General features: G+C 42.2%; 1 protein-coding gene across 3 annotated transcripts in view; it reads right to left on the bottom strand.

Annotated features, from left to right (window-relative positions):
* The window catches only part of rnf220b (ring finger protein 220b), a 32,410-nt gene extending 9,530 nt beyond the window's left edge, over positions 1-22,880 (bottom strand). For all 3 annotated transcript variants that reach the window (XM_042417262.1, XM_042417263.1, XM_042417265.1), the window contains exons 1-5: positions 22,545-22,880; positions 20,613-21,224; positions 1,946-2,072; positions 993-1,035; positions 798-890 (exon numbers count right to left, since the gene is read on the bottom strand). In XM_042417262.1, coding sequence (XP_042273196.1) covers positions 798-890; positions 993-1,035; positions 1,946-2,072; positions 20,613-21,204 — 855 coding nt within the window. In that variant the 5' untranslated portion in view covers positions 21,205-21,224; positions 22,545-22,880. The remainder of the gene's footprint in view (positions 1-797; positions 891-992; positions 1,036-1,945; positions 2,073-20,612; positions 21,225-22,544) is intronic.
* Between the last annotated feature and the right edge of the window lie 624 nt (positions 22,881-23,504).

Genomic DNA, 23,504 nt, shown 5'->3' with positions numbered 1-23,504 from the left:
AGATAACACTTCAGTTGTCTTAAAACACATTTAAAGCTTGCCAGAAGTGTTCAAGTGACACCAAAATCACCTGCGTATAGTTTTACTCTTTAACTTATCACAGAGATTTTTTAAATTAAAATTGTCTTTTTCTTCATATGTTAATACTACTACTGCTACTCCGTCTGCTCTGTATATTTGATGACAAGTGTTTTTTGTTTTTCCTCATCTGGATCAAGGGTCTGAGGATAGAGGTTGTCATATGTTGTATAGTTTTTAAAGCCCTCTGAGACAAACGTGTGTTTTTGAGCTCTATAAATAAAATTCGCTTGACTTGACTCCTGATGAACCCATTACTTTTAAGTGAGGTGCTGAGTGTCGAGTACAGCATTTGATCAACACCAGACCATAAAACCGGTGAGTCACTGGCACCACATCAAGAAAAAACAATGTTTTTATGATGTTGCTAACTACTAGCTGTCCAGTGCTCTTTTAGTGCACTAATGAACAGAGCCAGCACTCACATTCTTTAGTGACACTTACAAGATTCAGTTAAAACTAGAAAAAATCAGGCTGTCACTTGGCCAACAACATAAAGCAAGTTTCCAAAATGATATATTACTGTATATTTATGTTTGTATTTCAGTAATGTGCTATTGTTATGTTACCTTAAGTTTGTGCCCATCTTAAAGGAAAAACAAGGTAATTATTCATTTATAACATCAATTTTTACACACAAATTCAAACACAATCATTTACTATCATGAGACTTTGAACCTGACAAATCTGATACCGATTTTGTTCTCTTTTAACCTCACCTGGTATCGGTCAGAGTGGGTGTCCTCAGCTGGTCGAGGAGGTGAAGTGGGAGAACCTCCTTCACGTTTGATATGCAGAGAGAGTGAAAGAGACTGGACAAAAAAAAAAAAGGAGAAACAATGAAGAAAATGAGTCAAAGGCAGGATGACAGCAGCTATTTTACTGCAACTCATGAAGATATCAACTGTGTTTACCTTTGGTGTCCTTATGAGGTGGTTGTGCTGCACTGGAGTGACACTGTTGAGAAAAGAGGCAAATAATACATGAACTCATATTTCAGACAAATAGAAATCCACACCACACGCACACACACACACACACACACACACAAATCAACTATGCTATTTTACTATACACACATACAAGCACAATATTGCCCTGTAGATGTCAACATGTAAGTAACACTCTGCTTTTATCTTGTCTGAATTTGTATTTGAGTCTGTGCATAACCTCATTTTACTGACTTTCTCGCTTTCTGTCTGTCTCACAGATACTGTATACACACACACACACACACACACATACACAGTGTCCCTGTGGGCCAAGTTCAATTTGAAACCATTACTGTCCACGGAGCGGTCGTTAAGCAGATTTGGAGTATAATGTCTTTATTGGAGAAATCATTCTTCTGGTCTAAGCAGCAGGTAATGTGTGTGTGTCTGTATATGTGTGTGTGTGTGTGTTTTAGCCTGTGAGTGTGCGTGCGTGTGTGTAGGGCTCAAAGCAGCCATTAGCAGGACATTATCCGCCCGATGTATGATTTGTCGCCTCAAGGCTGGAGGCTGTAATATGAAATATGTAGGGAACAATGAGGCAGCTTGTAAACACTGCACGCAGGTGACAGAGAAGACGGGAGATACCACCTGGGGGAACTAAAAGGGGGGGTAGGGGGTCCCTACAGCTACAGAATCTGTCAACATTAATTATCACCTGAAAGCTGAACAGAACAGAAAGGAAATGACAAATAGATAAATGGAGGAAGTGGAAAGTTGGAGGAAAATAGAGGATGGTTAGAAGGGAGAGATGTAGTGCAATAAAACCATTTGATGGCACAGAGACGATGCAAGAAGACAGAAAAGATTTACTGGATTATAGAGTGAACGCCGTAAAAACCAGATGATGATCATTTGTGATTGGATCATGATACCTGATTTGTAGCTGGGCGAGTTTAGTTAACTCCTGCTCCATGTGTTCCTGCAGCTCTCCTGGTCGCAGAATGGCCTGGCAGACTGGACACACTGGGGCCTGAGCGTCATAGAGACCCTTCACCTTGCCTGGATAGAGGAGGGGTGACAAGAGTTAGAAAAACTGCACAGTCTGATGATTTTCATGTGGTCTTTGAGGCAATGAGAAGAACTACGGAGAGATGGTGTAGTATGTTTTCTTTTCTGATAACCATTAACTGCCCTTGTTCACTCAACTACTGAAAGTTTAAATTGTCAAAAACTTAACTCACACTATGATGTAGATGTGTTAATGTATTTGTCAGCAACTAAAACTCCTCTTGTGTGCACCCATGAGTGGAGGCTGCTGTATCAACTATACTGAATAACAATATATTAAATAATATAAAATATGTCTTCATAGGAGAAGTTAAAATTGTTTATTACTGTATAGTAATAAACATTTAAATATATCCTCAAATGTCACCTGCTTGCAACTACATTATAGGCTTTTTAAACATTTTACTAAAGGTTTATATACTTAAACATGCTAAATGGGCGGATCCATCCACTGTATGGATTATTGTTACTGATGTATTAATGAGTAAGCAGCATTTTATTGTTGTTGAATGGAGCTGTTTTGAACTATGTTATACAGTATATCTTACTGCTGGATAGTTTCATCTTTAACAATCCACTGTATCTTTTTATCCTACTGTATATTTTGCATATAAAATCTTAATTAGCAAAGTAACAGATAACTGCAGCCATCGGATAAATGTGGAGTAAAAAGTACAATATTTGACTCTGAAATGTATTGGGGATGAAGTATAAAGTAGCATGAAATAAAGTGAAGTAGAAATACCTGAAAATTGTAGTAAATTAAGTAGATGTATTATTAGTTAATTTTTCGGTAGTTGAGGATGTCCCTACGAGTATTTGTATGTGTGTGTGTTCTGTAGACCTAACTGCACACACACACACACACACACACACACACACACACACACAAACACACAGACACACTGCTATGGCCTCCTGCTGTCAGTGTGTTGACATCATAGGCTGTCAATAGGAACATTACCCAGGAGGGCCACTCGGCCCATTGGGCCCCACTGATGGATTACTGCCATAAGCAGCCAGCTGGGAGCCCGAGGAGCTCTACTATATCAAGATTTTACCTAGTAGATGAGGTGATTTACTCCTGAAAGCCATCAATCACATGGAGAGAGCTAGTAGGCAAGATGCACCTAATTTCCCATCTTTGTACAGTCAAGGGAAAACAAATGACTGTGCCGGCTATCACAATTTAGCTCTTTTTTATATGAAATACTATTAGCGGGATAGCATTTTTGACAGTTGACCCCTCGCTGTGGAGCATAGTGGACTGAACTTCCTTAAGGACCCTATTTTCCAAACACCGGACAAACACTTTGCCCCAGCTCCTCTCCAAATGACCAGTGACATGCCAATGTCTGTCGACAAGTGCCGTCCCTTGATATCAGTTGAGCTATGAGCCCCCATAATGACGAACCAAATAGGACAAAATGGCCTGTAAATAAAACATGGGTGGAAAATAGAAAGTGGAGTCGGGTGTCCTTGGGAGAGTGACAGCTCTCCTGGTTTCACCCCCCTCTCTCTCGCCTTTTTTGCATCCCCTTGCGGAAGCCTAAATGACTTTTCCCGACACGCATCGAGCGTTCCCGGGCTTTCTGCGCTCTGCCGCCCGGAACATGCAGGCATCAGTAAACAATGAAATCTCTGGGCTGAAATTGAATTTATAACCACATTACCTGCACAGATAACGTCTCTGAATGGCGCCGCGATAAGAGCAATGGGATTTGATTTTCAGGTGTTTTATTGGTCCACTTTTTGGATAAGCCCCCCCATCTCCGACTACAGCCTCCCCCCCACCCTTCACCTCTGCTCCACACAAACATCAGATTTAATGGTGTGAGAGTGTGCATGTTTGGATGTATGGATGAGTGTGTGTTTGCATGCTTTTGCTGAGGCCTGACTTGCGCTGCGCTCTCGTAAGTGACAGTTGTTGGTTCATGACCACCTTTTTACACGTCTCCATCCCCCGCTGCCCCTCCTCCCCCGCCCACATAAACCCTGTCAGTATCAGTCAGCCTCAGCCCCTCTTCAGTGTGGGGGGTCTCAGACACACAACAGGGGGCTGTAAAACCTGCCTATGGGGCTTGTTAACTGTTCCCTCACTACGGCAACTGGCTTGGATGGATTGGCCCTCTCTCATCGGACTGTGCTGAGTTTGACGGGCCCATCTTCTAATGGATTCACTGTCTCTGTGTCTCTGATTGTTTCCTTTTTCTGTCTTTGTGTCTCGCCAGTCCAGGACCTCCTTTCCTGGCTGTCTAGCCTTTATCCAGCTGCCATTTGCTCTCTTCCCACTTGGGAGGATGCTTATTTGGCTATATTTAAGTCTCATTCCTATGAAAAAAACAACAGAGTGAAACGATTTCCTTTTTATCTCTATTTTGTGGTCACTGATTAAACTATTTCATCACTTCACCATGTTTTTTTATACATTACTCAAAAACTCTGAGATTACATTGCCCTAAATCCACTTTTATATACTGTTTTTGTTGTCAGGAAGGAATCACACAGATGAGCATACACAAACATGCCTGACTACATCCTCTATCTTATCTCTCTGTGAATTTGAAGTGAACACACCCCTGGGGCGAATAACCCATCAAAACACTGCGATATGTCTCTGCCCCATCTCCACTATCAAGAGCATCGTGAGATAGTAAAGTTCATCCTTTGAAACAAAACAAGATATTGTCGTCCTCCTCCTCCCCTTGTATAACTGATGGTCAAATCCAGTTTTTGTTGCTCAGCATCAAGACGTGGATTGCAACTGTGCAGGGTTCAGTACATGCCCCCTGAAACAGAGAGATCAGAATCCCGCTGACAAATCCTCAAAGCATCGAGTCCCCCTGCGGGCCTGGGTAATGGCCGATGCCAGCGCCCATATGACGGCTGCCAGTTCTGCTGATGCAGACGGAGCGGAGATGCCTAACGTGACCTTTAGTGAATGCCACATCACATCAGGCCTGGATGTCACCCGCTGACATTATGCTGGGGCATGAAAAGGCTGTTCTGGAGGGGAGACGTGGTGACAAACGTCCCCCCGGTGACAAACCTGTGGACGTGGTATAATTCTGATTGACATGAGGAGGACTGGATGGCTTTGAATGGCAGGGGACATGCAAGCAAGCGAGCAAGCATGGAAGCTTGTTGTGCATCGGCTTGGTCTGTTTTTCTCTGTGTTCGTTGGCGATAAAGTGCTGAGACAACTTACTCCAACTGGCATCATTATCCCAATCATCAAACAATTCTCTAAGCACATCAGAAATCCCTCTATAAAGCTGTAACAAGCACAGACTCTATATAACCAGTAGGCATGTAGAGATTGGCGGGGGGAGTAAAGTTAACGCTTGGCGGCTAACACTGCAGTGTTGGGTTGTGGAGGCAGGTCCTTGGCACACTTTCAGAGGAGATGGAGGGCTATAAAAGCCATTGGCTCCTGCCACACCTGTACCCCACCCTATCGCGCGGCCTGCTTCCTATTTAAAAGCATAACATGCAGGATATTAGTCAGGATTTTTTGCCGTCTGTGAGGTAGAGCTAACCTCTAAAGTGGAGGGGGGAGAGGGGAAAGTATGCAGGCCGCCGTTTGTTTTTTATTGGGGAAATAATGGCCTATTGAGAGGTTGGGTATTTAATGAGCAACATAATAGGCCCTGTAGTAACACATCTGCTATGAGCAGAGTCATTTCCTCAGCTTTCAAAGGCTGCTGCTCCAGCCTTTGAAACAGCAAGTCCAGTTGCTTTTGACTTAGTACTTGTAGATATCTGCTTTTTATTAATTGCAGAATTGCTACACCGGTAATACATTAAAGACAAATGTGCTGCCAGACTCCATGTTCAATCCTAACCACATTCAACAGCCGACGAAGGTACGCTTTCTCTCCTGGCTTGACCTAAAATCTCTCACTGTCCAACCTAATTCCAGCATCGTTCAAAAATATCCCTCCTACTCTGCAATCAATTGTGTTTAATGTATTAAAGACACTCACCACAACCACTGCAACCTTTGGCCCTTGCACAAATCAATGGCTCGTTAGACCACTAATGATCATTCATTGACTAATAAGATCTGTATCAACCTCTTGTAGAACATTGATTGGCCTTTGGCCTCTGTAGTGCTCTGTGCATTACGTGGAGCGGCCACATGCAATAGGAGATGGGCAGCTCTAAGTCCTGGGGAGTCAGATGATGAAAAAGCTCCTGGTGGGAATGGACAGGAATTCTAAACCCCAAATAGACTCATTCTGAAGCACCTCAGGCTAAAGCCCTTTTCTTCTGCCCTACAGATCAATGGACATAACCTCTCTGACCACAGGTCAATCAGCACACAAACCCCCAATTTCTCTCCTTCTCCCTCTCACTCTTTCTCTCTCTCATCTTCTCCATTAGTCACTACAATTGTTCCATCAGTTGCGGGTGTGGCTCAGCATGTATGTGTCCAATCATCTGGTTGATGGAGAGTGGACTGGGTAGCTGTGCAACTGTGTCCCTGTGACCATATTTCCCTTCTCAGGACCTGGGGGCAAAGATCGAACCCTGCCTCCGCTCCGCTCCAACCAATCAATCTGGCCCTCATTGAGATGCATGGCTCAATGATCTTTGATAGCGACTTACAGATTGGAGAGAGGGAGTGGAAGTCGGGGGGAAAGTTAGGACTGTCCTTGGGTATTTGTGGTGATATGAGGCTACTTACGAGCCATCTCAGTGGAAAATATCTGCAGATCTGTTTGAAGAGTTTTATTAAAAACATTATGATAATTCCTGATGGGGGCAGCACTTACAGATGCCAATTAAGTTAAATAAGCAATATTACAGAACACCAGAGGTCTTCACAGGCCCACTTGGTGCCAAATCTGGGACCCTGAGTGGATCAAAGCAAACTTGCTATTAGCTCTTGGTGTCATGATTATCACAGGATTTTGAAGTTCGAGGATAAATGGAGGCATTCTTTCCTGACATGAGGAATAAGAAAAGAAACGGCTCTAATTATTCTTGGGTCAAATTAGCACCAGTTCTGATAGTCTCTTTCGGATAACAGGTCTCTCTACATAAACTGGTTTCAGGGAATTCTTCCACAGAAGACCTCCACTGAATACTTTATTACTGAAATACTTATCACAAATTTCAAGAGAGGCTCATTTACAGCAATGAAACCCAGCATTTATGATTTCCCATCCAAAACTTCAGTTGTAATCAAGCTCTGGGCAGCAAAATGCCAAATGCAGACTTTGACATCCGTTTGCTGACTGCTGTCTGTCAAAGCCAGTGCAGTCGTGTCGGATCAAGGAGCCACTGACAGCGGACAGCGATAGAGCTATTCACCGGTGGCCCGTCACTCATTCTGATGCCATCAACCTGCACTCGCTAAAGAGAATGAAATGTACCGAGATCCAACTGTCACACTATATCACACTGTCAGGACTTAAACTTGTCTCAGTGCACTTCAGGCAATCAATTGCCATATTTAGTTTTAGTTAAGGTACATATTAGCCAGCAGGGACTCATTTTTCACTTGTGCTCCTCAATTACATTTCTTACTGATGTCAGTTTTGGAGACTTTTTCTGTTTCTGTTTATTTTAGGTATTGTATATGTTTAAAAAATCTACCATCCTTAACTCTATTACACTAAAAAAACTAGCTAAAAAAACCCACCTAGAGTGCTTATGTTGGCTCCTAAAAAGTCAACATTTTGTAGATAATGACAGCAATGCCTTGTTTGTTAGCAGTTATTTAAACAAAGTGACTCAACAAACTGCAAGTTAGTTGGATTTCAAGAAATGCCTTCCTTATTGTAACAATAGAAAAGATGTAAATCTGCGGTGACGTATTTATATTTTAAGTACCAGTGTGATTGCTGCAATAAATTTTGTTTTCTTGTGTTTGTGTTTGCTTGTGTGCTGATGCAAACAAATCTATACATTATTCCTGTCATGATTATCTCAACCACTCTGTGTGTGTGAGAGAGTGAGAGAGACATAAAGAAGCTAATAGACAGATCACAATCTCTCATTAGAGGGTAATTAGATTGGCTCCAAAAATACAGATCACTATTACCCGGACCACTGATTAATACACATTAATACTCTCTCTCTCTCTCTCTCTCTCTCTCCCTCTTCCTCTCTCTCATTCTCTCTCGCTGTCTATCTCTGCCTCACTCTCCCTCTGTTATTATTCCATTGTCTTCTCATCACCTCTCTTTCATTTTATTTTCCCCTCTTGCTCTCTCAGTTAGTGGTTAATAAGGAGAAAATGAGAAGTGCCTGAATTGAGTGCTCAACTTTTCTAAACAGTCCCAGACAAACAGTGTGTCAGTGTGGAAGTCACTGCAGACTTTAATTATAACAAGACTAAAACAACAACTATACAGCCTACAAAGGTGAGTTCTAACTGCATATTTCATCAGTTGGAAGCATTTTCTTACAGCAGTATCCACACAAGAAACCTTGGACTTTCTGCTTTTGGTGTTTCGTCTGATTCTCCACTTTCTATATTTCCTAAAAATGTCTTGAAAACACCCACAGCAAGAATGTCTGAACTTGTTTCATCAAGTGGGTGACTGCGGTGCCAACTCTGACACATGCAGCGTTTGACACACAACGCACCAGAGCTCTGTCTCACCCCTCCCCAGCACGCCAAACGAATCTCATGCTACAGTTTTGGCAATTTCAAACAGTGAGACTCCATCGTAGCAAAGTGAGTGAACACGTTCACAAGCAGACGATATCTTTTCAGCGAGGAAAAATCGAGAATTGTTCTCACTGCTGCTATCAGGTTCATGAGGCGTGTGCTGAAAATCAGATGAGGTTCCCAGATGGTGGTGAGAGATTTAAGACAAAGTTATTAGCATAGTTACAGCACTGAACAAAAAAGGTACTCAACTAAAGTGTTCTCAGCATAAGTCCTGTAGTTATGACTCCAGAAGAATTTGCTGAGAAATACAACAACAAAAAAGAAATAAAAGAAATAGAACAAAAGAAATAATGAAAACAGCTACGACACTGGAAAACATCATACCTTTCACTTTGAAAGAATCTGGTTTGCTCTGAAGGACAAACTTTGTTCTATTTCATCAGATAGCTGTTACAAGACCTGTCTTTTTTCTTTTTAACAAAGTCTTTTAATTTATGTACTATTTGTTCAATTTTCTGTTTGTCTTTTCAGCTTGTACAGCCCTCACTTTAAATACATTTTTAAATATGTCGTCTTGTGGGTCCACAATGTTCTGAGTTCTGTTTTACAAATGGTTTTATTTCATGGAAAACTGAAACAACTGTGTGAATACTAACAGAGCCTCAATAAAAAATACATATGGCACAAAAAAAGAGAGGAATGAGAAGGAAGAGGAACAAAAAACAGATGTCTTTGAGAGCAGAGAAGAGAGACTTTTCAAGTATCCAACACGGCAGGAGGGGAAAGGTTTACACATTTAATGCAAATTTCCTCACATCTGTCGGTGACAAAATCAGAAAATAACGACATATGATGCTTTCTTGTGTGCACACAAGTGACAGACTATGACATGGAAATCTCTGAAATCTATCAGAAAGTGGAACACAGTTGGAGTCAACACAACAACACAAAATGAATTAAAATATCTACAGAGAAGTTCTTGTTGTGATTCTGATGAACAGACAATAAAATCTGCATTTTTACTGATTTAAGACAATTTATAAGTTTTGTGCACTTACATTGAGCTTGTCAGTGTGTTTGCAAGTGACCCAGAAGAATTAGAAAAACACACCACTGAAAAGTCATTTTTGTGGAGTTAACACAGTGTATCTATAATGAAGTTAAAGTTGTTTTTTCCTGTCAGCTGGTAAGTTTGGCCAGCTTTTTGGCCAAAAAACACACACACACACACACACACACTGTCTTGCTCTACCAAAAGAAAACACTCCCACCTGCTTCCCACTCACACACCTGTCCCGCATACATTGTGTGCAGTGCAGGTGAGTAGCGGAAACTTTAGGTATTAAGCAGCAGCACAGAGGAAGGCCTAGAGATCCTTAAAGCTGCCAGTATACCTCAAACCAAATAAAAACTGTTGTGTTCTCACAGGCAATTAGGCTATCGCGGGTGTGTGACCAAAAAAACGGTCCCGCATCGGTCTTCGATCACGATGCGCGCAGGCCTCCAGTCAGAACTTGTTAAAATTTTCGGTCAGTCTTATTCACCACCCCACAGCGTTTCTCCCTTGAGCTTCATCAGCGGGCATCATTACAGATAAGCCATCTCTCCCTCCCACCGCTGAACCAGATAACATCTGATACTGTCAGAAACACAGTGTTCAATGCTGCTGGTACGAGAGGACCAAAAGCACCTGGCACTCTGTGATACACCTGTGTTTGGGTTAGTCACACCTCCTAAAGGATGTTATTGTGTCTGCCTGGATGAGCAAACAATTATGGCAGATGATGATGGTTTTATCTTCAAATAGTGGAAAGATACAGATATTGAGCAGCTTATCTTGAGTAACCCACACACACAATTAGGAAAGAGGAACCAGGGAGGTTTAAAGCACTAAGTGAGGAGTCGTACTTAAAGGGAAACTTTGGTATTTTTCAACCTGGACAAAGTTTCCCTTTAAGTAAAAATTCTTTGCATGTTAAATATTGAAAGGTGAGGAAATCTGGGAGGAATGTCTGGAAAAACATAAATTAAATTAAATTAATTATTATTTTAGGGAAATGTTTTCATCTACTAAGAGTATTAGGAATCTAAGATTTATATATACATGACTCACTTTGTGAATATTTTAAAATATGGATCTGTTGAATTGGATTCCCGATGTTGTGTCCGCTCCACATGACGAAATGCTTTAAATTCTGCATTAAAATCTGCTAAGATTTGCAAATATGTTGCCTCACTGTTTAAATCTATTGTTTGGTTTTGGCATAACACTGCAAACAAAGGTGAGCAGTAAATAATGCCTTTAGAGTTGTTGTTTTCTTTTGAGAATAAATGGCACAGCATCCCTGCGTGCTGTGTGTGGTATCCCAGCACAGACCCAACCCTGATGGCTCATTGAGAGAAAGACATACCGAACTTTAATACAATACTCTGAGGAGATGGATCAGCCATTTCCAGACTGGAAATCACTGCTGTTGATAGTTTTATTGTAAGTGTGTGTCTATGCGAGTCTGTGTGTGTGTGTGAGAAAGAGAGAGAGACAGTAGCAATGTGTCTACAAATACACTTGAGTCCATGTGTATGTGCTCATTTGTTTATCATTTACACACACCGCCGTGTAGCCTTGGTGAGCGCAGCACAGTGTGAGCCCCCGTCGATACGCCCCTCCGATCCCTCCTGTCAGCAAACACAGGAGAACAAAGAGGCCCGTGACAGCGCCAGCGGGTATAGATCTTCTCCCCTGTGTTCTCCCTCAGTGGGGTCACACAGGAGACGCTCACAGTTCAAGCTCCTCTACTTGACTGATCAGGAGCTTTGAGCTGCTGCTAATGAGACTGGACCCTCTCCAGTCTGCAGGACCCTGAACCAGCCCACCCAGAGTCCAAGAGTCCAGGAGTCCACTCAGACACCAAACCACTATTTTAAACTGGAATTCTGGATAAAACTAATAAAATGCAACAAAAGTTAACTGGCATTATTGGTTAAAGACTCTTCAAAGATTAAGAGACACTGAGTCAGTGTGTTTTATGTGGATTTTACGCTAAAAGATTAATCTCAACAAAAAGAGCAAGTCTGGAACACTGTGATAATGATAAAATGCAAAAATGATACCATATAAACATGTTTTAACGGGTTTGACAGAAATAGATTTCTTTAAGGCAGAGAGGGATATATGTATTTTCTGGGCTGATTTAAGCTTGATTTGACATTTTAGTGGGTGTTTATGATTTTCATGCCAAAAATGACAATACTCATGAAAGTATTAAATGTTTTTAGCAGACTGACGTTTTCTTTAATCACAAAACATATTCACACATGGATTCTGATGTAAGTATTGTGTTGGAATCAGTTCAGGTCAAAGGTTTCAACAGCCAGTGTAGTTTAGTCATCATATACAATCAATATTTCATGAAATTGCATTTCTGTCATATCAGGTGTGTGACAGGCTGATACCAGAGGTTGAAAAAAAGACCAACATTAGAACATATGAGCTATTATACTGGTCAAACTTTACTTTTGAACGTAACACTGGTGTCCTTCATAACAGAAGTAAACATGTGCTTTGATCTTCTACAGTTAAAAGCAGTTTCCATATGAACAAACTAGTTTTTTTAATAAAGACTTAAAAATGTGTTGTAGTGCAGTGATAACACCTGTCAAAAAGCAAAACAACATGTTTTAAATGTCTTAATATCCTCAAAACAGGTAAAACTGCCCTGAAGCTATTTGACAGTGTTATATAAGATTACAGTGCTTTATGACTTCGCCCATGTGAAACTCTGCGCTACAGTAGCATTGCCACTTGATGTGCTATAATAGTGTTATTTGCATTGAAACAATCCACAGCATGTATCCCATAATCATTCAGTGATTAATTTGTAATTGCACTAATAGGGTCACGACCAAGACAATAGGATGTGTAAAGCAGAGTCCCTGCTCTTACTCAGCCTCACAGACTCACAGCGGGCCTGCCGAGCACTGCCTGTGTGGTCTATGGGGACAATTAGCACAATCTCCATACTAATGGCTGCCTGTAATGGACACTGCTGAGCCTGCCAGCCACTGTGTGTGTGTGTGTATGTGTGTGTGTGTGTGCCTGCGTGTTTGCATATGCATATATGTGTATGTGAGGGAATGTTTGCATACGCGCATATCCTTTGCTGTAAGTATGTGTGCCTTCCTGTGTGTAGTTGAGCGTCTGCCTGCCCTCTGGTGTGTGTGTGTCTGTGTTAAGTGCGAATCAGTGCGCAATGAGTTCCAGTGTTTATGTATTTGTGTGTGTGTGCTTGCTTGCCAGTGTGTGTAACTAGCCAGTAGCCCATATTTTACTGAGGTGAACTCCCCCTCTCCACCCACTGTGCTTGCGGCTCTAACCCTGATCCGCGGCCACTCATTAGCACCATAATAAAGAGTTGAGACGACACGTAAAAGGTTATATACTGCTGGACTGCTGTTTTCCTACCAATTATCAGACCTGTGATTTATGGCCCAGACTCAATGTTATTCTCTGAGGAGAATTGGGGGAGTGTTTACACCCCTACACAGCTGGGTGAAGGGTCAATCCTGGCAAACTTTGACCTTTAAGGCAGAGGTGCACCAGCACTGATGGGAGTTTAGTGAGCAGCTAGCCGCACTGGAAGTGACTAAATCGATCAGAAGATCTTTAGGATGCATGTGTAAGTAATCTGTAATGTGTCCTGTGCTTTAATGTGTTTGAACTGTCAAACTCATGTAGTTATATAACCCAAGAAACACTTGACACTTTGCAGCTCCCTAAAGATGTCTTCCTGTTTGTTATATGTAAAAAAAAAAAAATTGCAAAAATGTGCACACAAGAGCTGAAAATCCTGTTTATGAAGCCACAGAATGATGTCTGGATGTCGTGTATTTTGGAGGTAAAGCTATCACGCCTGGCATGCCTTTGACATATTGGCTTTTGTCAAGCTCTTCCACAGCTGGGAGACTTGCAACAAGCACAAGTGACATGCTGTAATGAGGTCTGTCTGTGACACTAGGCAAACACACATGTACAGCACACACAGTAACACACACACACACGTTCCTGGCTATCATCCAGGCGTGCAGGATTGGTGTGGTCTTGCTGTCTGTCTGCGCTGCTCCTCAACAGCATGTGCTTAACCCCGGCATTTGGCCTTCCTGCCCTCTCTGCCTGACTGATTTGTTAAGCTCCGGGGACAGGGCGAAGGATGTGTGTGTGTGTGTGTGTATATGTGTGTGTGTGCATGCCACTTCTTAGGAACACGCGATTCAATCTACAGAAATACCCCTTCCGCCTTTACCCCAAGCTTTTCCTATGCGCACACACTTTTACACACACAAACTAGGTCTTTGATGTGAGATCAGAGGCAGCTGTGATGCAGGTCGATCAGGTGCGCGGAGAGAGGTAGAAACAGGGGAACGAGGGGAAAACGGAGAGAGGGGAAGAGAGGAAAGATGGCCTCTGTTAAAACAAGGCTGTTGTTTTAACGACCCCTGGGCCCTGCACTCATTATGACCCTCTCTCTCTCTTTCTTTTTCTCTCTGTCTCTCAGCATACTTGAGCCTTTCTGTCTCTACACAGGAGCAGCGCTGTTTGTGTGGGCCGATCACAGTAGGCGATGGAGGCAGATGCAGCGACTACAAGATGTGTTATGACTCATGTTTCGGCAGAACATTCTGTTGACCGTCTAACAGGTGCTGATGGTCACTGCAAAAAGACCCCCACACACACACATTTCCCCCTGCTACTGTAAAAGCCTACTGCCAGACTTATAGAAATCCTGTCTGTCTCCGACAAGCCGTGTGGTCCACAGCCTGACACTCTGTAACTTTTGAAGATACATCGGTCTGCATATAAACTGTACAAAAAACACACGCGCGCACAAAGATACACACACTGCACTCTTGCAGACACCTACTCAAATACACATATAACGGTGATTTCCAACCAGTGGGACATACTCATGGGTATATGGAAAGATTGTTTAGCTCAGTTTGAAAAAAAAAAAGAATAGAAATTAATATTCGATTTTTAAAATATACCCACACATAGCTTTAACACCTGAACACCACTTGCGATTAAAAGTGCATAAAAACTAGTTAGCAAACAGTGGAAACAGTTAAAAGTATTGAAATGGTTAAAATACTTAGCAAAAAATAGTAAATTGGTTAAAATATTTAGAGGAAAAATGGTTGATATTGCTAAAAGTGATGGAAAAATGGTTTAAATGGTTAAAAGTAACTAAAAGTGATGAATAAATGGCTGAAACTTACAAACTTTGCTATCTTTGGTGGGACTAGTATGAATGCAAACTCTAAATTAATTGGGAATAATATCCAGTTTATAATAATTTCAGTGAACACATCAACATGACAGGTGATGTCGACGAAGGGGGATTTGAGTTCATCTGACGGGGCTGACAAAATACGTTTGGGATCCGCTGACATATAAGACCACACAGTCAACATGTAAATCTAAACACATGAAGATCCTGCTCTTATAGGATGAAGGGAAGGAGGTAAAAAGAAGAGAAGAGTTTCCCCTCCTGCCAGGATGAAAGCCTCTTTTACTTGGGAGAACATTAGGAGAACAAACTACCATCACAACAGGAGGGGGAACAGTCAACCGCGGCGTGCTCTCACATCAAACACAACCACCATTAATATTGTAATGCTTCCTCCCTGAAATCAAGAGCAAGACTACCAGTGTGGGCAGTAAGAGAGCTGGTTGCAGATGTCACTTCATCTGGGATGACGTAGCTTTAAAAACAAGCTTTGTTTGGGATCAAGAGTTTTAACTTGCAGATTTCATTTCTTTTTTTTTTTTTGAGTTTATCAAATAGGGTCTGAAAGGATTTTTAATGCTTTTTGGTCCTAAACTTGATTAAAGGCAAAAACACTCAGTTGGGGTTTTTTGTTGTGCTGTCATGATTGAATAGAAAATTTCCCTTTAAGTTTGTATTCAAATAACCAAAAACTTTTTTATTCCCTTGTGATGTTTATTTATTTCATCTTTTTTTTCTTCCTTTTTTTTGCTTCTATCTACCAACATTTCCAAGTTGTGCTGTTCATGTTTACACCTTCTTATTGCTACATTACTTCAGTTTTCTTACTAAAGCTTGTTCGTGACACATCACACAAACACAAAATCACAACATACACACAAAAAAAAGGAAAGTAAAAAAAACTAGACATAAGCATATGGTGAGCGTGACTGTTGATGCATGGAGTGCACATGCAAGTCTAGGAGTAGAGTGTACACCCTGGGAATAATAGCGCGCAGCAGATACTATATGTGTATGCATGAGCATCGAGTGGTTGCTATTCATCTCCTGTGGTCTGCCAGTGGGATATAAACAATGTGTCTTTCAACAGGAAGCTCCACTCAATACGAGCAGCCGTCAACAGCGGCTACACAGAAAATGCAGCGCGCAGACGCCCTCCTTGTTATCAAATCAGCACGCACAGCCAGAGTATACGGCCTCCACTAAGGTGTGTGTGTCAGTATACCATACAAACTTTTATGCAGAAATAGGGGTTGGAGAAATTCATTCATTGCTGGTGGGTGAAATGGTGTAAATTTGATGATTTTCATGTCTGAATTCCCACCTGCTTAAGTCAAAATCACATCCACCCAAACATGCACATGCATAGTCACATCCACCTTCAAACACACTCACACACACACAACCCCTGTAAGCTGTGCCTGGAACAAACTAAACCTATCAAACTTCACCACAGAGATAATCCATGTGCCAAATCTAAAATGAATCTATGTAATATTGATTCTGTTCAGGCACACACTAGTCCGCTAACAACCCATGAATAAGCGACCGTGGAGGACACTTACACACTGAGCGCATCTGGCGGGGAGAATCCTCAGTGTGTGTTAAATGTTTCCCCTCTATTAACTTCCTGCAGAATTTTGTTTCACTCAGGTGACGATTTGGTTTCTCAGCGGCCGTTCATCCCAGAAAGAGAAATCTTCCAGGCTCTGTGTCTGATTCAAAAGCCTTATGCACACATTACTCAGATTGTAATTAGATTCAACACTCATTTGAAGGGGATACTATTTGAGGTGCATTACCTATCATGTTTCACCTGCACAGATGACACACACATAGATAAATCAATCATTGTGTACATGTAAAGCCCAGGGGCATAATATTCAGGCATATTTTTATAAGTAACAGCCTGGAAACACCAATCCAACTTAAAAAGACCTACCAGAAAAAAGGTTAACTTAAAGGACAGGTTCACATTTTTTTAAGTCTGTCTTAAAACAACGGTCAGATGCCTATATGACCATTGAAACAGATTTTGCTCACTGTAATTATTCCTCCTGTTCATATTGACCATTAAAAGATTCCTTCTTAATGCACTTTCAATGTAAATGACAAAATGGGGGACAAAATCCACAGTCCTCCTTCTGTTCAAAAATTTATTTAAACATTTACTTGAAGCTTATATGAAGTTTCAGCTGTCCAAATTAGTCAAATACAATTCCCTCTTTTTGTTACTATCCTTCTACTGCAGCTCAACTAATATGAGGCTTCAGACTGCTGAAGCCTCATTTAAGCTTCAGATACATTTCTAAATACATTTTTGCATTGAACAAGGTTTGTTCCCTTTCATATTAGGAAATGGTCTCTTAATGGCCAGTATGAACAGGAGGAATGACTGAAGTGAGCAAAATCTCTATTAGTGTTCAAATGGGCTTTTGACTATTGTTTTGAGACAGACTTCAAAAATTGTGAATCTCTCCTTTAATACACACACATACATGTGAGTAAACCAGTCACGTAATGTGAGATGCAAAAACCATCCCAGAAAAACAGACAAACTAGACCACAATTTACGAGCTTTGTAATGGCTTATGTAAGGTATGCTCGCAATATGAATTGAGAATAAGTCTGATAAAAAAGTTGTAACTGACATTGTAAAGTTTCGTTTGCCCTGCATTTTCAACATGAGGTAATGACAAAAAAGCACTAAATAGTTGAAAGTGATTTGATAGACTGCACTGCCAGTCGAACAACAGTTGACTTCTTTTATGTTTGTTTGTTGGCCTTCATGGATCTCTTTGTCTACTGTCCACATCCTAAAGTTTGATATGTTACAAGTATCACAACACGGGGGCTCAAACATCTGGCTTCAGTTATCACAGCTTTCTCCCAGCTTTGGCACAGTCATATACAGATGCACACACACACGCACACACACACACACACATACACACACCACTCCCTCAGTGTCTGGCTATGGTGTCTTTTGCCACTCCACTCCTCCGGTTTCCCAACTCATGTTTCTGGTAAAGGGCCATTTTAGTTCCAGCTCAGGCCTGCGGCGGAAAGCATCTCCCTGAGGAAAATAAGCATGACTCGCTCCAGTGAAGACATCTGCCCTTTGAAAGCGAGCGAGGCTGTTTGAACAGCTGTCAGAGCACACCGTGCGTCTCAGACCTTCCCTGATAAAACAGAGGCAAGTCTAGAAGGGAAAACTGACAGAAGAAAGACACTAAATGGACAGAAGGAGACGTCCACCCGCAATGATACGCATGGCAGATGGGAACAGGTCCCCTACCTGCTTGTTGTGTCGGCTGACAAGGAGCTACGAGAGGCACTGCAGCACTTGGTCACCTGTGCTCAGAAGTGGAGACTGTGCCAAAAATATGGATTTACTGTTCATGCTGAGCATTCTCTGCAAGTCCAACCCTTGGCAACACTAGTAAGGTTTGAAATAAGGGCCAATGGGACATCTCCAAGACAGACAAGTCATAAGTTATAAAATTGGAGGAAATCGATGTTGTGGCGTGTCATCAAAAACTCAAATGAAATGTGTTTTCTCCATAAAGATTTGATATTTTCAGAGGAAAGCAGGCACAAGTGTCATCATTTCACTCTTTATGCATAAATACTTCAACAAAGTATAAAGTTTAGTTACATTTTTATTAATTCTTGTGGGAATATTTGTCCTCTGTATTTGATCCATCCTAAATATTTAGGAGTATTGGGCAGCCACAGTACAGCACCCACAGACTCCAGTTATAATCTCAGTGCCTTGCTTAAGAGAAGTGGCAGAGGTTTACTACTCAGTAGGAAACCAACACAGACACATAATAATTTTACTAATGAAGAAAACGTAAGTATAAAATGATGTTTTCATGGTGTAGTTTGTACTTCATCGTGTATTTGCATTGCCATCGCTGCTGCAGTATGCAAACTGTAGACACACTCTCACACCCCAAGAAGATTTCAAGCTTAACACTTAAGACTTTTGGTCCTGAAGTGACTGTCTGTTACCCAGTCAAGAGGAACAAGTGTATGTCAGACTAAGAAAAGTGCTGGGAGCTCAATTGCATTAAAGCTCTTAGTTTGCCTGAGCTCCAATATAATTGGATAAAGCTGGAAAAGCAGCTTCCAATGTGCACAAATCCATTTTTTTTCCCAAACTCTTTTTTTTTTTTTTTTTTTTGGGAGGAGAGATTGTATGTTCTATTCCACCCCGTCTTTTGTCCTTGTCAACATTCCCCAAATGAGATTCCCAAAAATCAGGAGGTGAGGGGAGCATGCATGCACGAGTGCACAGAGCAAACATTGTCAGACAGACACACCTCTCACACCAGCATGCTGGCTGGCATCTCTTCTTTCCTGTCCTTATTAAAATTCCATATTGAGATTCCTTCCTGCCACTCCGCCTCCCTGGCCCTGTCACTCAGCCACCAACCGCCGACAAAATCAGCAAGTTTCAACAAAGACGCACACATATGCATAGAGGCACACAATCCAAACTTTTCTTAAGACAACTCGTCTCTGCTCCCGCCCTTTATGTGTGGGATGAAAGTTTCCTTTAGGTGATATGTATGAGAGCGAGTATCAGCGTCTCCCCCTCCTGCCTTCGCCCCTCTCCATCTCTGTCCCCCCCCTTCTCATTGTCATTATTTTCGATGGTGTCCCTCTCTGATCTGCCGAGCCTTTGGGTGCTCTCTCTCCTCTCTCTCTGTCTTCCTCTGGTCCTTTTCATCTGTCAGGCGCTCCCCTTGGCGACCGCCACTGAGGGGGTTTGATTTCCCATCATGCCTAGCATTGCCTCCCTGACTCCAGTTCCCGCTCTCCCTCCCTCTCCCTCGGAGGCGAGTGTTGTGCCCCCGCGTCGTTGGGCAATTATCCCCGGGAGTAATGAGGAGCGTCTCTCCCTCCGCGGCGCGCTGACTGACACCTCTCCCACTCATTTGTCAACAAATCAGACGGCTGGTGTGGGCGGCCATATTGAGCTGAGGGTTATCGTTGGGAAGCTCAGGCTGAGGCGCATCGTCGCGTCTCTCTCTCTCTCTCTCTCTCTCTTTCTCCCTCTTTCTTTTTCTCCATCCTCCTCCATCCCTTCCTCTCTATCTCTGCCACCTCGTTATCGCTGACAGGATGTCATTCGTTCCAACTCTCACTCCTCCTATGTCAACCCTCCATACGCTCCGATGTATTTGTGTTCCTCCGCCGCCAAGAAAAGTTTGACTTCCAATAGGCCTAATGGTCATATGTGGCTAATGATCACTAAGCTGAATAAGTGACACTGTTCAATTTATTTGTGTCAAAGTCGGTCACAGCCAGTCACTGTAAACACTTTGCCCAACTAGACGATAAAGACTAGAGTGCAAAAGGGAAAATACTTCCAGATACGTCTTTATTCACAAAGGCTCCTTTCATTTTGTCACCTTTAGTTGATGCAGCTGTTGAGGATATGTAAATCTCATCTGAGCTATCATGTCAGGTCAAGAAAGGTCTTTGATGTGCCAATTAAAGTCGACATATTTGACTGCATACTCTAAAGATGTGAGATGAGTGACTGTGTGTTAACATAGCTGAACATGCATCAGATCTGTGTTTCTTGTGATTCGAGTGTGTACTCACTGTGCTCTTTGCGCTCCTCCGGGCTCGATGAAGCTTCTCCGTCAGACAGCAGGCCGGACATGGAGAACAGCTTCCTCCCTGAGTCCTCCCCAGCTTTGATGGAGCCTCCCGGGGAGCCAAAGTCAAACTCCTTCCCCTCCACCTCCGAGAAGCAGCTTTTCAGTCTCTTAGCAGGGGTGAAAGCCGAGTGGTAACCAACCGTCTCCCTCTCCTCTTGTGGGGAGGAGAAAGGTCGGAAGGCACCCACCCCGCTGTGGTTGAGCATGCCCAGGGTGGAGCAGTCCAGGTTTGGTGCAGTGAACTGGGGGTGCAGGTGGAGCAGGGACGCTGGGAAGTCTCGGGTGGGGAAGGTGCCTGACATGGGGCCCTGTCGCTGATACATGGAGGTGAAGGTGTAAGAGGCGGAGGGGAAGGGGAGGTGGAGGTCTTTCTCCACGGAGGCAGGGACACCGAAGGGCCTGGGAGCCTGGCAGGGGACGGAGGCATCTCGGCCGGCCTCGGCAGTGGAAGCGAGGACCATCAGGGCGGGGGAGGCCAGCGGAGCTGGCAGGTAGGAGGGGCTGTCCATCTTGAAGGGGCGGTGGAGGTCCATTCACCTCCCTGTCAGTGGTGCTGAGGAGAGGGAGAGGACAAACAGAGGCAGAGGAGAGTGTTGATGTGCAGCATTTAGGTTGAGTGAGATGAAAAGAGCACAGAATTTTTAAAAAGAAGGCTTCTTTTCTCTTTCAAAAGTGACTTTTAAAAGAAATTCCTCTCTTAACACCTTTATTGAATTATAATTATTCTTTTGAGCCGCCTTGAAATAATAAGTTTGATTTTGGCTGAAAAAGCAAAGTCTTTGATTTTGTTAAGTTTTCAGGGGAATTGTTTGATGATCCTTATCGCCAAAATTCTCACATTGTTCATCTCTTCATTTTGTAAAACACACTCAGTTGCAGCTCTGGAAGCATTTTTGCAATTACACTTTTGGACTAATCTCAGTAGAAAAGGGTTGGAGGAGGCCTACTGTGCCTGTAAATCATTACGACGGAATAAATTGCCAATAAAACACACACGTAGCCGAAAGTCTGCAAGAGATAAATTGAATAGTGAGGTAAGCAAATAGATTTGGGAAAAAATCATCCGAACACGTTCATAAAAAGGACGATTTCTCCTTTTTTTTCTTAATTGTCTCAGTAAATCTCTAAATAAATGTAAATCATGCTGATTGTTCCCAATAAAATAAAATCGGTGGTGGGTCTTTTCAAGTACAATAATATAATAATAATAACCAAAATAAAAGAAATTGCTCAACATATTTTTTTTCCCCTAAATTGTGAAACGACAATGCACAAAAACATTAAAGGATTAACTGAATTAAATGAATTAAAAGTTGAATAATTATATATTCCAATTGGGAAAAAATATATATTTCACCCAAAAACTGATTTCATTGTGTTCTAAACTGATATTAGTTCTTTTAAAAAAAAGGCCTAAATGGGAAAGTAAAGTTTGGGCCCAGTCATTACACATTATTGAACCTAATCAGTCTTTTCGCACTTTATGAACCAAAACATCTGTTTTTATTAAATTTACAAGGGTGAGAATGAAAGTTCGCGCACTCGTGAGAGACTTTACCTCAACAAATAAAAAAAAATATAACATCTATTTTGCAATTAAGTGACGATTTAGCGAAGCCACGACTTTTTACGCACATGTAAAAACGCTAAAAAGATGTTCTCAAAGTCTTTACATGTAGATGCAGGATGTGTTTCAAAACCGGGAGCAGTTTTTCAGCGAGAGAGCACAACTTCCCTCACTTCAGGAAAAAACACACTACCACAAAGCCTTACACCCGACAGAACACATGGCAATCAAATAACCAATTAAACCAATTAAAACAAATGAAGCTGTAATCACTTCTGTTATCACGCAACACCAGCCGGTACCTACCGTGTTGAAGTACTCGAAGCGAGATTTATTCTGCCGTCAAGCAACTCTCTCCCTCTCTTCCTCTCTTTCAATTTATAATTTCAAGGACGCGGCACTTTCTCCTGGTCGCGCAGGAAAGAGAGAGTGGATGAAAAAAAAAAAAACAACATGCAGCTGTTGGCAGCGCCGGCTTTTCCAGTCCTCCTCCAGATGCTGCGAGTGTTACAGAGTTGAGTTAAAGCTGCGATGTGTGTAGTTTGGAGATGTATAGTCGCTGCGTCTCTGGCCAGGAGCAGGGCATCAGTGAGTGGACTGGCTGCGGGTCGGTCTGCCTCTGTTGGTCTCTCCTTCATGCGCTTCGTGTGACAATCCCCCCCTCTCTCCCTCTTTCCCTGCCCTCTTTCTCTGTAGCCTCTTCCCCCCTCTCCCCTGCTCGCTCCCCTTGAGACACGCCGCCTGTGATGGACGATTTCTTGCCCTTTCTGAAGATGTGTTGGAGTGAAACTGAGTCAAAGGAAAAACAAAGAAACAAGAAAACTTTGTGCCATAGAGATGCCAGATGACATAACTATCAATATAGAATAAAAAAAAATCTGTGTTTTTGATAAAAACCTATTATTTTCTTAAAATCATCACTCTCATTAGCCTGTAATGATACATTTTAACAATTATAAGAATAGAACCTGTAAATATCTACAAATCTGGAAGATCAACTCCATCAGTTATATTAGAGATCAGAAAGGACTTACATGCTCTACATCGACACTTTTCACCATAAAAAGTCTCAATATAGAAGTTAACCCAGTCAACTCATCACTTTGTGTGTGTGTATGTGTGTTGGTGTCACTGCTTTGTTACTGTGAATGGCAGGTGATGGAGTTATCCTCTCCTCCATACTGTAGCTCACCAAGCCCGTACAGTCTCCAGCCTGTGTGACTGACACTTGGGAACATTCCCTTTTGATGAGACACAATGCAAACC

Source organism: Thunnus maccoyii, chromosome 7 (assembly GCF_910596095.1).
Source record: "Thunnus maccoyii chromosome 7, fThuMac1.1, whole genome shotgun sequence".
In the NCBI taxonomy this organism is placed as follows: Eukaryota; Metazoa; Chordata; class Actinopteri; order Scombriformes; family Scombridae; genus Thunnus; species Thunnus maccoyii.
This window is presented reverse-complemented; position numbering and strand designations above follow the sequence as displayed.